Here is a 14,705-nt window from a genome sequence, read left to right as displayed (position 1 = left end):
ATAAAAAATTATACAAAACAAACAGACAAAATAATAATAAATAATACTAATTATAGAATTTACATTTCAAGGCACAACTATGTAGACAAGTCTCAACTCAATCCCTGTATGAGTTTCTTGTAGAATGTTCTGTATGAGAAGATATTTTGTAGAATGTTGTTAACCGAACAGTTGCTTGACCCTATTGACTTCCATAGTATTTTTTATTTTTCATATTATGGAAGTCAATGGGGGCCAGCAACTGTTCGGTTAGCAACATTGACTTGCATAGTATTTTTAAAAATTCATATTATATAAGTCACTGGGGACTAGCAACTGTTTTTTAACCAACATTCTTCAAAATATCTTATTTTGTGTTCTGTTCAACAGAACAAATAAAGTCATGCCAGTTTAGAACAACTTGAGGGAGTAAATGATAACAGAATTTTTATTTTGTGGTGGACTATCCCTTTAAGAAGAAGCTCCAGCAGATGGTGCTAAATTAACACACATAGACTGACGCTAAAATGTCTGTAACCCATAAAAAAAGATGAATATACTGCTTCATGTCGCCTGTCCCATGTCGGTTTAAAGTTGTTGGTGAAAGTCTTTTTCCAATTTCTTTTCCCTTTAGGTTTTTATTGTCAATGTGTATCTGTCAAGCACTAATATTACATTGCTTAACATGAATAGAACAACTTGAGTTTTGGTTCTTAAAATAGTATGTTACAAGGATGTGCAGCGTTTGTATAGTCTGAACTTTTATTAGCCATGTCCCTCTAAAAGCTGTGTCACTATGTGCTCATAGTCATAGGTAATTTCCTAGAAATGGAAAGTATTCAGTTGTTTTACCATTTGCTTGACCAAATTTATTTGGATCTGTGTGTGCTTACATTTTCCCTCACTTTAATATCACAACAAAAAATTAAAAAGTCTAAACACATCTCAACGGTTGACAAAATGTTTGTCATTATTTCTATTACTCTGCTTATATGTCCTTTTTAAAAGAGAGAATTTGCCAGGAATGAGAACACTCAGAAGACACTAAATAATTTTGTTCCATGTGTATACATCACTACATAAATCATATTTTCTTATGTAATGACTCATTTTTATTGTTGATGCTTAAGCATAATGCATACGTTACCAGCAGTCAGACATATTCCTTTCAATATTAATATTTCTGTAATATTGTATAAAAGGTTCCAAAAGGTTTTCACAGCGATACCATATAAGAACCATTTTTCAGTGAACAGTTCTTAAAATAACCTTTTTTTTCTTAGTGTAAATAACATTTTAATCCACTTTAAAGAAGCTTTTGTGGGTTGAATGTTAAAGTATCTTCATGGAACCATTGATGCCAATGAAGAGCCTTTGTTTTTTAAAAGTGAGCAGTGTTCGTCTTGTTGCTAGGCGGATTGTTTTGTACGATGTCATAGATTTTTTTTTTTTTTTTTTCTCAGCAAAAGCTTTAGAACAGAGTATACATAACAAAAGCCCTGTGTGTGAAACCGGGCATTATTTTACTAGTTTATGTATTCATAAATGTAAATTCCAAGTTAAACTTCACTTTTATAGTTGGTAATGATTCATCTGACCTCTGTTAGATACGATGAGCACATCATCTAAAAAATGCATGCATTTATTATTATGATTCTGCAATATTATATGTTTTGAGACTTTGCTGGAACATGTCATCAAATATTAAATGAGCTGTTTCATTTTTCAATTCAGTTTATATTAAGTTTGTTACTGTTAGTGTGGAACATGTCTGAATACAAACCCCCTTTATGTTTTCTGGCAACAAACTAAATGAAGTTAAATTAAAAACAAATTAAATAAGATACATTAAATAAAAACCAAATAAAAGTTTGCAAGTAACATGGTTGCAAATAGCCTGCAGAATATCAGGGCTGGCTATGGGAACAAATATTGGTTTGTCGTAGTAAATAAACATATATTTCCTATAAATTAAAGAAAAATATATTTTGTGTGATCATTTTCCAAGTGTGTTGAATGTGAAAGTATCTTCATGGAACCATTGATGCCAATGAAGAACCTTTGTTTTTTAAAAGTGAGCAGTGTTCGTCTTGTTGCTAGGCGGATTGTTTTGTACAATGTAATAGATTATTTTATTTTTTTCTCAGCAAAAGCTTTAGAACAGAGTATACATAACAAAAACAACAACAAAAATTTTCCCCCCCTCAACCCATAAAATATGTGAGACTACCAGTCTAATATCAGATTACAGATTCCTGTCTGAACTGAATCCCTTCATAATGACATGTCCTGGATCAGTCCACTATCTGTAGGAACTATCAGTACAGGCATTAATCTAGACTCTACTCAGTGTACCCTTTTCATTTTTCCCTTTCAGACTTTTTTTTGGGAAATGATAAACCATTGAATCTCCATAGAAGGAGAAATCCCGTCTGGGTTTTATTTTAATATACGCATCTGACGCAAAGTGCATTTTTTTGGAAACGTAAAAGTATCAAAAGCCATAAATGATGATAAACATGTCAGTATTTTCCTTTGTGAAATGTTCCAGTGCAGATGGTCTTGATTTGAGAGAGTAATGTCTTCTGTTCATCTTTCCACATCCAGCTTACTGCAAAATAAAACCTGCTACTCATATTTTAGGGAAATGCATTTATTCAAGCCGCATGAAATCCTGCGTAGTTTGACAGATCTCAAAATATACTGATTTAATTGTGTTTTAATCTTTCCGGCTAATGTCTGGTTTGCACTGCGTTTGAAATGCTTTCTGAAACATCACATTTTGATTTATAATGTGTCACACTAGCCTTAGGACAACCAGAAGAGGTCACTGTCATGTCAAATCCCAGCCATGCAACATTAATGAGCAAATTCTCACACCGGTCTGTTTCTTTTTAAACATTATCCTCAAGTAAAGGTATGCATGAGCTGTTCTTTAACCCTTAAACAGGCAAGAGTGGAAAATGATAAGCAAAAAATAATTTCATGTCATTTTTTATATCATCTGGACTTAAGTAAAACATATCCAAAATAATTTTTTAATTATTTTATATATTTTGGATTTTATGAGTTGTGACTGTTTTGAAATCGGACCTTGCATCACCATAAAAATGGTACTTTAACCCCTTAAAAAAATGAAAGTATGAAAAAGTTATGGAATTTAAATTTACAGTAAATCAAATATACTGTACTTAATATTCTTTATATAAAATATATATTTTACAAAATATTTTTTACTCTAAAATTAATATAAAATCAAAGCCATATATATAACCAAGTTGTGTTCCAAATTTGAAGTTGATATCACAAAACTTGAAGTTCCCATGAGATTTTGTTTAGGCGTAATACCAAAAATAGCCACCGGGTGACATAGATTCCATTTAATTTAATTGTATGCATTCTGCCTTAAAGGAGCTGTATGTAAGATTGTGGCCAAAACTGGTACTGCAATCACTTTCAAATTACTGTATAGAGCGGTGTATCCCCTCCCCCTCCCCCTGACTCGAGGTTGCCAGATAGGTTGCAGGATCCAGCAGGAACGTAGGCTGCAGTTTGTAGCTGCAGCTGTGGTAACTAGAGCAGAGCTGGCAACCCGGATGCAGAAACACTACTGACTTCGTGATTGGTAGATAGATGGAGGGCGGCGCTTCAGGCCAAAACACAAGATGACAACATCAACATCAGTTGAGGGCTGCAACTTCACTTTTTAAATGACAATATCCTGGCCGAACTACTTTTGTCAGTGATATAAGTATTTGAAATGAATATGATTTCTTAATGTCTAGTGACATATCAGGGCCATTTTATGATTAATTGAAATACATTTCTTACATACAGCTCCTTTAACAAATTAATACATTTCTATCCAAATATCACTTCTGTCACAATATATCAAACCTTGAGACTCAGACCTTTCTGACAATATTTTGTCAAGATTAGAAAAGTTTTTGATCATAAATTATTACGCCCAAATGGGGGGGAGCCAGATAAAAGAATTTAGAGTACCGTTTCTATGGTAACGCAACATCCAATTTCAAAACGGTTTTCACAGGATGAATTCTGAGTTTGTAAGCTTTCAAATGATACCTCATTTATGATAACTACTAAAATATGTGATGTAATAAAAATTATATTTTAGAGGATAATATATATTATACTTTTTAGAGGATAATATTATTTTATATTTTTTTTATTGACAAATACTAGATTATATGTTTTATTATGAACTTTTAGCATGAAAACCAAAGTTTCAATTATTAAAAGTGTGTGCGTCGACTTTTTTTGACAAATGCCAGAACTCCAGTTATGATGTAGATTTTTTTTAGGTGCACTCTTGTCATAAATTCATCTATTACTGTTCCTACATAATTTGTAACAAAAAACAGTGCTAAAATATCTATTTAGGAGTCTTAGACCTTTCCAACGATATATATATTTTTTTTTCATGATTAGATTAGGATTTAAAAACTCAAAATACAAAGATGGTCAAAATAGGGTTAATCCCTTTTTTATACCCTAAACAGGCAACGTGACTCAGGAGTCAAATATATTTCAAAACATGCTAAATAACAACATGAACAACATATTAATTCATTTTCTTCTTCAGCACCTTAAGACAATGTTCACAATTAATGCTAGCAGTATTATTATTATTTTTCCAGAAGAAAAGTAAGTTTAATATATATTTACTTTCCTCAAAATCTGAATGTCCTGCACCACCGGTATAGCCATGTTGGATTTAGGTCAGGCTGACTAATTTATCACACAAAAATTGGAGCAAATCATGTGATCAGCATACTCAAGACAGACCAGGCTGTGATAAATGATAAAAGATTTGATGAAAAAATCGTTCTTATGCCCAAAAAAGACAATAAAAACTGTGTGACTCCCAGGTCACGTTGCCTGTTTTCGCCTTATAACGGTTAAGGCAGCTCTTTTTCGTATATTTCTGTTTGATACACTCTATACCATCAGCTCAGGCAGTGGAAAGTCAATGGCTGCTCTCTGATGTACTTATTTCCACATCTGTCTCCAAACTCCATCACATGATGTTCACAAAGTCACATTAACTGACCAAGAACAAACACAATGCTAAATGAAGTGACTTCCAGCCGTTTAGTTCTGAGAAAGTTTTTATTCATTAAGCTGCCGTTTAGCTCAACTGACTTCTGCATTTGACAGTTTTATCAATGATTACTCATAAAATGTATCAAGTGCATCCAATTATAAAATGTGAAACAAATAATTGCAGTGTGAGTTGAAAAAAACTGTAAAACTATAGGCACAAAAAGGTGCAATGTTTCCTCTATACACACAAACAGTGTTGTATGTGGTCACTCTGTCTATCACATCTATGACCTACATACCTTGTGGTTTGACATTATAGATAAAAGAGTCTTAATAAGCAGTTTATTCACAGGTTCGCCCACAAGACTTCCTCTTTAAGGAGGAAGAATGACGTTTGTTTTCTGAAGTTAATGGTAAACTAATCAGCAAAGTCTTTGGAGCTATAATAATAATTAAAGAAGTGAAAAGATCCATTGCAACTTCTTCTGCCTGTTAGAATCCAAGAGAGACTTCACACTTACATCTTATTTTCACACTCATTTTCATGCTTGTTACCCGAATGTTCTTCTCTCCAGAGATCTAATTTAGAATTGTGCTTTTTCAATCCCAGATGTTGTTTAGTTTCATAGCATTGAGCTTAAAGTTTATATGGTTTATAGTCAAAAGTCCACTTACACAAATGTAAGTGCAGGGCCATCCTTAGGGCGATGGAACTGCTGCGTCTGCATCGGGCCCCGCGGCGTATGCGAACTGACCGACCGAGGGCCCCCGTTTCCTCGTACTTGCACTGGGCCCCGCCCCATGAGTGGTTTTGTATGTTGGTTTTAAATGAGAATATAATTATAAATTCTGTATTTACGATAGAACATGTTATTTTTCATAAATGTCAAGTTGATACAATACACAAACAAAGGTTGCTGCCTTAAAGGGGGGGGGGGGGGGGGGTACAATGGTGTTTCATGTATTCAGAGTTGTTTACAGTGTTAAAGAGATGGATTCTCATGCTTAACATGGCCAAAGTTTTTTAAAAATATTTTGGACGAATAACGGAGAATTTCTGTGCCGAAAATCTTACTTCCGGGTTGGTACAAGTTTCGGCTGGTTTTTTTTCGACCGTGGATCTAATGACGTAGACCAGAGTGGAACTCCTTATATGAGCATTTCTCCCGGAAAAGCGCGGCCGCGCACACGTCGACCAGAGGAGAGCGAGACCGCGCAAATCAACGCGCTTCAACAGGAAATCATCGGCAGCGCTGCATAGTGTCTCCAAAGTGTGTTTTTGGATGTGAGGGAAAGCTTACCAAAGAACCCAGCGTTAGGAACAGTGGATGCAGAAACGAGTTGTGTAGACTGTTTGTTCCCTGCATTTCGACGATGAATGTTTTATAAAGCCCATAGATCGACGGATTCTCTCTATGGCTCTGGCTTCGCCCACACGGCCCGCCTCCAGACGCTCGTTTTTTTCCGGAAAGACTCGATACAGCCTATCTTACTTTTATAAATATAATAAAACTAAAGACTTTTTGGAGATATGAAGGATGCAATACTACTCTATAGGTACTCAAGATTAACAGGAGATTGAGTGAAAATGAGCATTTCACCCCCCCCTTTAAATTTTTAAGTATAATCAACCTGAATGTTTCAGTCATTTCGACTTAAAGCTACACTGTGTAGGATTTTCTCCCATCTAGTGGTGAAATTGTTTATGACTACCAAGTATTACTTTCGAGCCCCTCCCATTCCGAGGGCGTTTTAACTCCTACGGTGGACGTATTATTTTCAAGATGGAGGCGCAACATGGCTGCTGCCATTCGAGCGACTTGCTCGTATGTATTCTGAATGGCAGATTCTACGCTTACGAGAATACCTGATTAGTTGGTAGAAGTAATTACACATTAATGAGCACATATAATTTTGAAAGAACAAAGTGTTTTTTGCTAAGAATCAACTTAAAAAATTACACAGTGTAGCTTTAAATTATATTAAAATGCCTTTTTACATTTCTTAACTTATTTTGATGAGTTAAAGCAATGTAAAAGACGTTGTCATAACATTTAAAAAAAATATATTTTAAATGTTTTAAATATTATAAATGTATTAAATGCAATGTTTGTTGACTAAAACAATGGTTTGATATTTTTGTACCTTTTACATTTTGCCGTTTCATGAAGTCTTTTATTTCAAACAGTTATTTACTATTTAAATGTTGCTGAAAAGCCAGTAAAGGCTGATTCTATTGGGACAACTTAAATTGGGGCATGTTGACTCAAAAGCCCAACATGTGTTCAGTGACCCAGAATGTTTTTTCCTGGGCAGTGGAAATGTTCGATCATTTTTTTTGTGGCCAGTGATTTAGTGATTTTGACTTTAAAAACGAAACCTCGAAACCAGAAATATTTTCTGGAGTAAAAAGTGTAACAACTAGCCCCATCATAGCCCACAATCAGCAAAATCACCCCAATTTGAGTGACCTCAAAGCAGATAAACACTCAAAGTGTTTGAAATGAATGCCAGTGAAATATCTATCCAAGTGCTGGCAGTGTAAGATGTGTGGCGCTTCTGATGATCAAGAGAGGAGGAGGAACAGAATCAACAGCCTCCCTCAGCGCGCGCGCACGCACTCACGCGCTCATCCATTCTGCACTCTACACACTAATTTTGCGCGCTCAGAAGTGTTTTCACCGGACATCTTGGCGCAAGTGGCTTGTTTTCTTCTGTCCTCCAGCATGACTTCTCACTCTTGATTCTGAGGACTGGCTGGAATTTATGCTAACGAGATATTATTTATGAAACCAGCAAGAAATAAACATGAACCTCGTGAACTGTTTGGCTCTTCTCTTAGTTTGGCACGCGCACTCGGTAAGTACCTGCACCGGTAGTTATGAGTTTTTCCGCCTCAGGTATGCGGGTTTCAACTGTCAAACTATTTTCAGTAAATATGGGATTTAGAGTGAAAAAACCAATCACATCAAATGCGAGTTTTCTTTAGTTGACCTTCGTATTGTATGCTGGTTTCAAACTATTTCCATCTTCACAACCCTTAACAATCACAATGTCTGTGAATTGTGTCCGCAAAACTACTGTATCATATAGCTACAGCTACTAGTAAACAATAGTAAAACCACGCTAGCGTGTTTCAGACAAGAGCTAATGATAGAATATTTAAATTATGAGGTTGAACTGCTGTTTTCAGGACATGTTTGTCAATTGTCACGTAGTTATCATATATTTATAGTTGTATGCAAATTATGGTCACTCTTTAGATTATAGTCCAATTCTCAGTATTAACTAACCATTAACTACGACTTTTCATTAATTACTCCTAATTAATATTAATCAGAAAGGTAGGTGTTAAGTTTAAGGCACTGTGTAGGATTAAGGGATGTAGAATATCGTCGTGCAGAACAAGGTATTAATATGTGATTTATAAGTACTAATAAACAGCCAATATCCTAGTTATATGTATGCTTTAAGCAACTAGTAGTGAGAATTGGATCCTAAACTAAAGTGTTACCCAATTATGAATTATATAGATATATTAAATAAATACAGTCATGATATATCAAATGTATTTGATGCTATTAAAATGGTATATAAAAAAAATTGCTCTAAAACTGATGACATTTTGTCAACTTGCATATCAGCTTATGGTGGTCAAGCTGGTTTAAGAACATAATTGATGGTTTGTTATTGGTACCAGGTTGATCTCAGACCTGCTGGACTGCCAGCTGAGCCATTATTGAAAAATGCTTGTTCAGACCAACATGACCACAAATGACAAGCTTGGACTAGATAGAAACCATGTCAAAGCCAGCTACTATCAGAAGAATAACAAATAGGCTACCTTTAACACTAACTGTTTCATGAATCATTTCATGAATCAATCATTCATTTTTTTAAAACCTTAAAATAGGCTGTTTAAAGTCAAGCTATGATGTGACAATAAACCCCATTACGACATCCCCAGTTATTGGGGGGACAACATGAGTTCAATAAACTCTATCGTTTTTTCTTGGGCACCAACGCTAAAAATATTCAATATTCACCAAGTAATAAATAGTTTTTTTTTTGTTTTTTTGTATGGTTTATAATGTGTAACCATATATCTGAGAAAAATTCAAAAGTGTGAAGCCACAGTCTGAGCCAAAAATCTGAGGTAACTGCCAGCCATTAGTGTTAAAAGTGCTTAATTTCTATTGGCTTATTGATCTTCACTTTGCATCAACCTTCAGTCTCTTAACCTTCAGTCATTCAGACCTTCAGCTCTCAGTTCTGGACACTCTTATACAGATTTAAATTAAATTACAATTTAAATTAGTCTTTTAAATATGCTAAAAAGAGAACATAACAATGTTTTGAAGAGAAGTGGGTCAGGGCTATTCTAGACAGGCTCTCTGTGGTGATTCAGGTGTTTCGCCCAAAGGGGTTTCATCGGGGCAAGAGCTTCTCAATTTCTTGCTGTGCAGTGTAAAGCTGGTGGCTTGCAGACAAATTAAAAGCTATATGCTTTTTTGAGCAGCTACAATTATAATTGTTTTCCTCAAACATTTTAAGATTATAACTTTTTAAACATTGGTCTCCTAATGCACTTTTACAGTTATAAAGCCGAAGAAAAAAAAAAAAAAAAACATAACACAAAGTTTAAACTTTGGATATATGGCAAAAAATTGCTGTTAGAAAATACCAAGTGCACTAATATTTAAGAAATGTTATCTTATGCAGTTGTATTTGTAAGGTAAATTCATCTTGTTTTAAGGCTGTGTAGATATTTTTTCTGGAAAAGATACTGATCAGTGTATAAATACCAATGTCAAAGATAAATAGTTTGGATATTGCTGGAAAAGCAATGCACCATATAAACTTATATAAGCTATTATTTACAAGCCCTGTTTTTAATCTCATTTTAAATAAGCTTAAGCTTATCTATTCAAAAGTCCATTTATCAGTTACTTATCCTGTAGATCAGCGAGCATCTCTTTATGACCTTAATTAAAGATCAACACTCTGTGTCCATATGGCTGTATCCCCAGAGGCACAGATACACACAAACTCAATCTTAGTATATGCTGCAGAAATATTCAATTGTAGCATATATGTATCTGTCTTCTACAGGGATTACAATACAAGATGACTGTCCATGATGTGTTTTCCACTACAGTCTTTGTCATGGATTAGTATTGAGAATGCACATAAGCGTAATTGTTTTGAGTGCAGCAATGTTTATATTTATACAAAATATATCAATTTTTTTTCATTTGCAGTGATTTGTAAAGCTCATGCAATATCTGCCCCCAAAAGCCTCTAAAACTAGCTTTTCAATCCGTGGATCAAGAGGTATCTTCAGATACTGAAGACATATTACACAGAGATCCTATCAAAGCTCGGAGAGGAAGTTGTGTGGTTGTGCTCTATTAGAATTCAATCCATTCAATCCCTGACCAATTTCATGCAACGACATTTAATGTTTTTTTTTTTTTTCACTACTCCTTGTCCTCCTGGGGTTTGATGGTATTGTATCGTATTTATGTGACAGGCTTTTGTGGTGATGAAAAATTTAGTGGCAGAAAGAACAGTATTTTCTTTCAGTCTAACCTTTTTCCCCAACCTGTGCTAGGCAAAAAATGACAATAATCCAGAAGATATTTTTCTACTAAATACTTTGAGTAATCATTTGAGCAGTCACTTTCAAAAAAAAAAAAAAAAAATTCCACATTGTTTATGATAGTAATAACACAGCTTTTTGTGTGGAGCACAACTGTTTAAACAAAGCAATAAAATCTCAGAACGCTTTTGACCTTGAAATGCATTTCTTATTCTCGTTAGTTACTTCAAGTGTGAGAAATGGAAAGTTGGCTTACAAACTGATAACAGTTGCACAACTGCTTTTCACCGTAAGCATGAAACCACACGTTCTCACTTAATCAGATGATGACATTTGCAAAGTTTCATGTTTTCCAGCTGACCCACTTCAGTTTAGTAAAGGACTGCCAGAATCCAGATTCACTTCTTGCAGAATAAATCATCTTGACTGTGTCAGAAGAGAAACATAGTAGCACGAAAGCAAATTGTCAATTGTAATGATGTTCGTCATGTTAGGTTTAATCTTGAGCGGTCACACCACTTTTGTGTAACATTTCAGAGCATTTTATTCACTAACCACCCGCAATCCAGACGCTATCTGTGCTGTGATTCGTCATCGTTTTCCGTGAACATGAATGACCAGCGACTACGTTTCATTTAAAGGAAATTTCCTCCATAACCTTCAAATGAATCTGTAGTCTAAGTCTAAAACAACTTATGGAAATGAGTTTGTGGTTGCAGTAACTCCAGTGGGATTTAAACATGAGCGAGCAGGAAAGTGTGTCACACATGCACAGTAGTACAGCAGGGTGCAAAAGGATGTTGCAAACAGAATAGTGGGACTGAGTGACATTACTGGCTCTGAAATACAAGATCACTTTTATTTAAAGATGAAAATGCACTGGATATGCTGCTGCTTCAACCTCTGCCTCTATATATATGAGAAAGACCGGGGCAAATCACAAGGGCTATAATATAATTTAGAGTAAAAAAGTCACATTTTTGGGCTTTCTATGAGTAGCTGTTTTTGTTAGTTTCAAATGGTTAAAAATCCTCAGGTTGGGGGACATTTTTTACATTGTAAATGTTTATTAATGTTTTTTGTTGATTAATTACAATATTTGTTGGTCAAAACAAATAGAATGATATTTTTCATTTATTGTTTTTTGTTTCATAAACGTTTTACTGTTTAAATATTGCTGAAAAACCAATAATAGGCTGTTTAATAGCAGGTTTCATTGTGACAGCTAATCCCATGTAATAACCCCATTATAGGACGTGGTCTGTTATTAGAAAATGTCAACTTATGATAATTTTTACAGAAAAAAGAAAAAGAAATTCATACTTTATTACAAAAATACAAAAATATATAGGCCTATATATATTCAAATAAATTAAGTTGTTTTGGACTTTCTATTCGTCAACAAAATATTAAGCAGAACAACAGTTTTCTAATATTTATAGTAATAAGAAATATTTCTTTAGCAGCAAATCAAGCATATTAGAATGATTTCTGAAGGATCATGTGACACTTAAGACTGGAGTAATGATGCTGAAAAAAATATTGAAATATAAAACAGGTTTTTTTTTTTAATATTCACATGTTTTACTGTATTTTTTTAACAAATAAATGCAGATTTGGTGAGCAAACCTTTGAATGTGTCAATAGATAAATAAACTTGAAAAAATAATAATAAACTAGCAGTATTGACTATATGGTATTTAAAATGACCTTTTCACTTAAATGTTAGTCATATTTACTTGAAACATCCTTTAGAACTCTGATAAGTGTCATTTATCTGATTATCTGAACTATTCATCTCATTTTGACATTTTTGCATCCCCGTCACTTAGTTTAGAAAGCATCATTCTCAGGTGGAAGTGTTTTACATGTTTATTGCACCAGATGCTCCCCTTTCAACTACAAAGCCTCTATTCGTTTTCCCAACAAATTATTTTTGAAAAACATGTCAATTCCCATGAAGCAGAAGGATGAGTCAGATATGTGCCCTGGCGACCGACTGCTGTCGAGACTCAGTCTGCTAAACCGGAACAATACGCTATTAGGATACATGTGATGCACTTTTCTCACAAATGTCATTAAAATAAGATGTGCAAAAGGAACACTCTTGAAGCTCATATGGATATTTTTAGTAATGCTGAGATGTTTTGGATTCAGACTTTTGGTAATCCACATGAATCCATTCTTTCTCAGTGGAAGCTGAGAAATCAGCAGAAAAAAAGAAGTGAGAATGTCAAATCGGTTTGGGACTGTAATTGCTCTCAGCCTGAGTTAATCTCAGCCAGCGTGCGTTTGCTCTGACTGTCATGATCCAGAATAATCCTGATACAATCACTCATATCATTAGCTTGTGTGGCGATCGTTTTAGTTGTGATACAGAATGGAAAGCTCTGCTCAGCTGAGGACTCTCGTCAAAGATGTAGCTGAAGATTTTGAAAGAGATGAGCAATGACAGACTTAAAGTTTAGGCTTATGTCCTGTTCTGATTTGTCTCTGTGCTGTTCACTTGAAAAAACCCAAAGCCAAAGTGACTAAGTGTTCACACGCAGCGCAAACACGTAAGACGTACGAGGTGACCTTGTGTTTGAAACATTTGGGTTTAAAAATTATTTGATCAAAATATATATTCTTATGATCTTTGATGTCAAATAGAATGTATTAGATTGTATTTTAAAAATTCCTTTGCTTTCAGAATGATTTAAGAGCATTTCCCCTCACATTTCTAAAGCAAAAACTATCCATGACTGAGCACCAGCCGATGAGATCTTTAACCGAAGACTTCATGTGACTCTGGTTAATTCCCTTGATATCATTACAGTTCTTATAATAGAGGATTTTTAGTCCATCAGTTCAACAGGCTCTGTGACCGCTCTTTGATCACGCTAGCTTTGAATCCAACTGTGTTGATCAGTCATTTCAGATGATGTCACCAGAAAGCCATCTCAACTGAGTTAGCACTTCAGCACTGCCTTCAGATGACAAACCTCTCGATGTTTATGTAGATCCCAATAAGCTGGAGGGTGCATGTCTATGCAAATATATATTGTCACTGAGACCAGGGTTATTATAGTTTACTAAAGCTAAAACAATAAAAAACAAACATTATCTGCAACATTTCTCATATTAATTTGGTTTAATTTAATGTACAAAAATGAAAAATTACTAAATATTATATTTATATATAATATTTAGTAATTTTCAGTTTAAGTTATTTTTGTACATTAAATTAAACTAAATTAACATGAGAAATGTTGCAGTAATATATTACTGAGTAGATTTAAGTTGTCCTACTTTTAAATGTTTTTTATTAATTGCAATATTTGTTGGTCAAAATAAATATTTTGGTATTTTTGCTGTTTAATTTATTGTTTTATGTTTCATAAATGTTTTACTGTTTTGCTGTAAAACCTATAATCGGCTGTTTAATAGCAGGTTTCATTGTGACATCTTACCCCATAATGACCCCTAAAGCTGAAATAAAAAGGAATAAAAACTATTTAGACATTAAAAAAAAAAATGACTAAAACTTTAAAAGTAAAAGTAAAATGGAAAATATAAAAATAAAACCTAATTTAAAATCGTATTATAAACTATAATAATATATCTCAACGATGCAAAAACAACACTGACTGAGACGTTTTTCTCTTCTTGGATGACAGTAGCATTGAGATCATACGGTTGATTTTCTTTCCTTTGCCCCTGAAGGTCAGCGGGAGACATGCAAACTGTCACTTTCTGTATGAGCTGCAGATGGCCGAGAAGGAATGTTTGGGCATACTGGCTGACGACTTTCCTGCAAACACCAAAGGTAATGTATTAGTGCTAGTGCGTGTATGTGTGCACATGCACATTACATCATCTTCTAAATCCACTTACAGCATCTGTTGTGTACAGTATGTTGGATGGCCAGAATGTGAAACTGCATTTCACTAGTAGGCAAACATTGTAAGATGAAAGTGTTATGTGTGTTTGTATCATGTTCCCCACAAACATTACAGTGAAAGAAATCTGAATGAGCTCTCGCCACATTGTTTGTCCTACATAATCAGTTAATGTC

The 14,705-nt window shown here is 34.3% G+C and overlaps 1 protein-coding gene across 2 annotated transcripts in view; it reads left to right on the top strand.

Annotated features, from left to right (window-relative positions):
• The first annotated feature begins 7,669 nt into the window (after positions 1-7,669).
• The window catches only part of vipr2 (vasoactive intestinal peptide receptor 2), a 30,046-nt gene continuing 23,010 nt past the window's right edge, over positions 7,670-14,705 (top strand). Inside the window, exons 1-2 of one of the 2 annotated variants that reach the window (XM_079862515.1) lie at positions 7,670-7,905; positions 14,354-14,456. In XM_079862515.1, coding sequence (XP_079718641.1) covers positions 7,855-7,905; positions 14,354-14,456 — 154 coding nt within the window. In that variant the 5' untranslated portion in view covers positions 7,670-7,854. The remainder of the gene's footprint in view (positions 7,906-14,353; positions 14,457-14,705) is intronic. The other variant, XM_079862516.1, reaches the window with a different exon arrangement.

The sequence above is a fragment of the Squalius cephalus genome (genome assembly GCF_949319135.1).
Source record: "Squalius cephalus genome assembly, chromosome: 25".
NCBI classification, from domain to species: domain Eukaryota; kingdom Metazoa; phylum Chordata; class Actinopteri; order Cypriniformes; family Leuciscidae; genus Squalius; species Squalius cephalus.
Note: the sequence above shows the minus strand (reverse complement) of the source record. Positions and strands in the feature narration are given on the sequence as shown.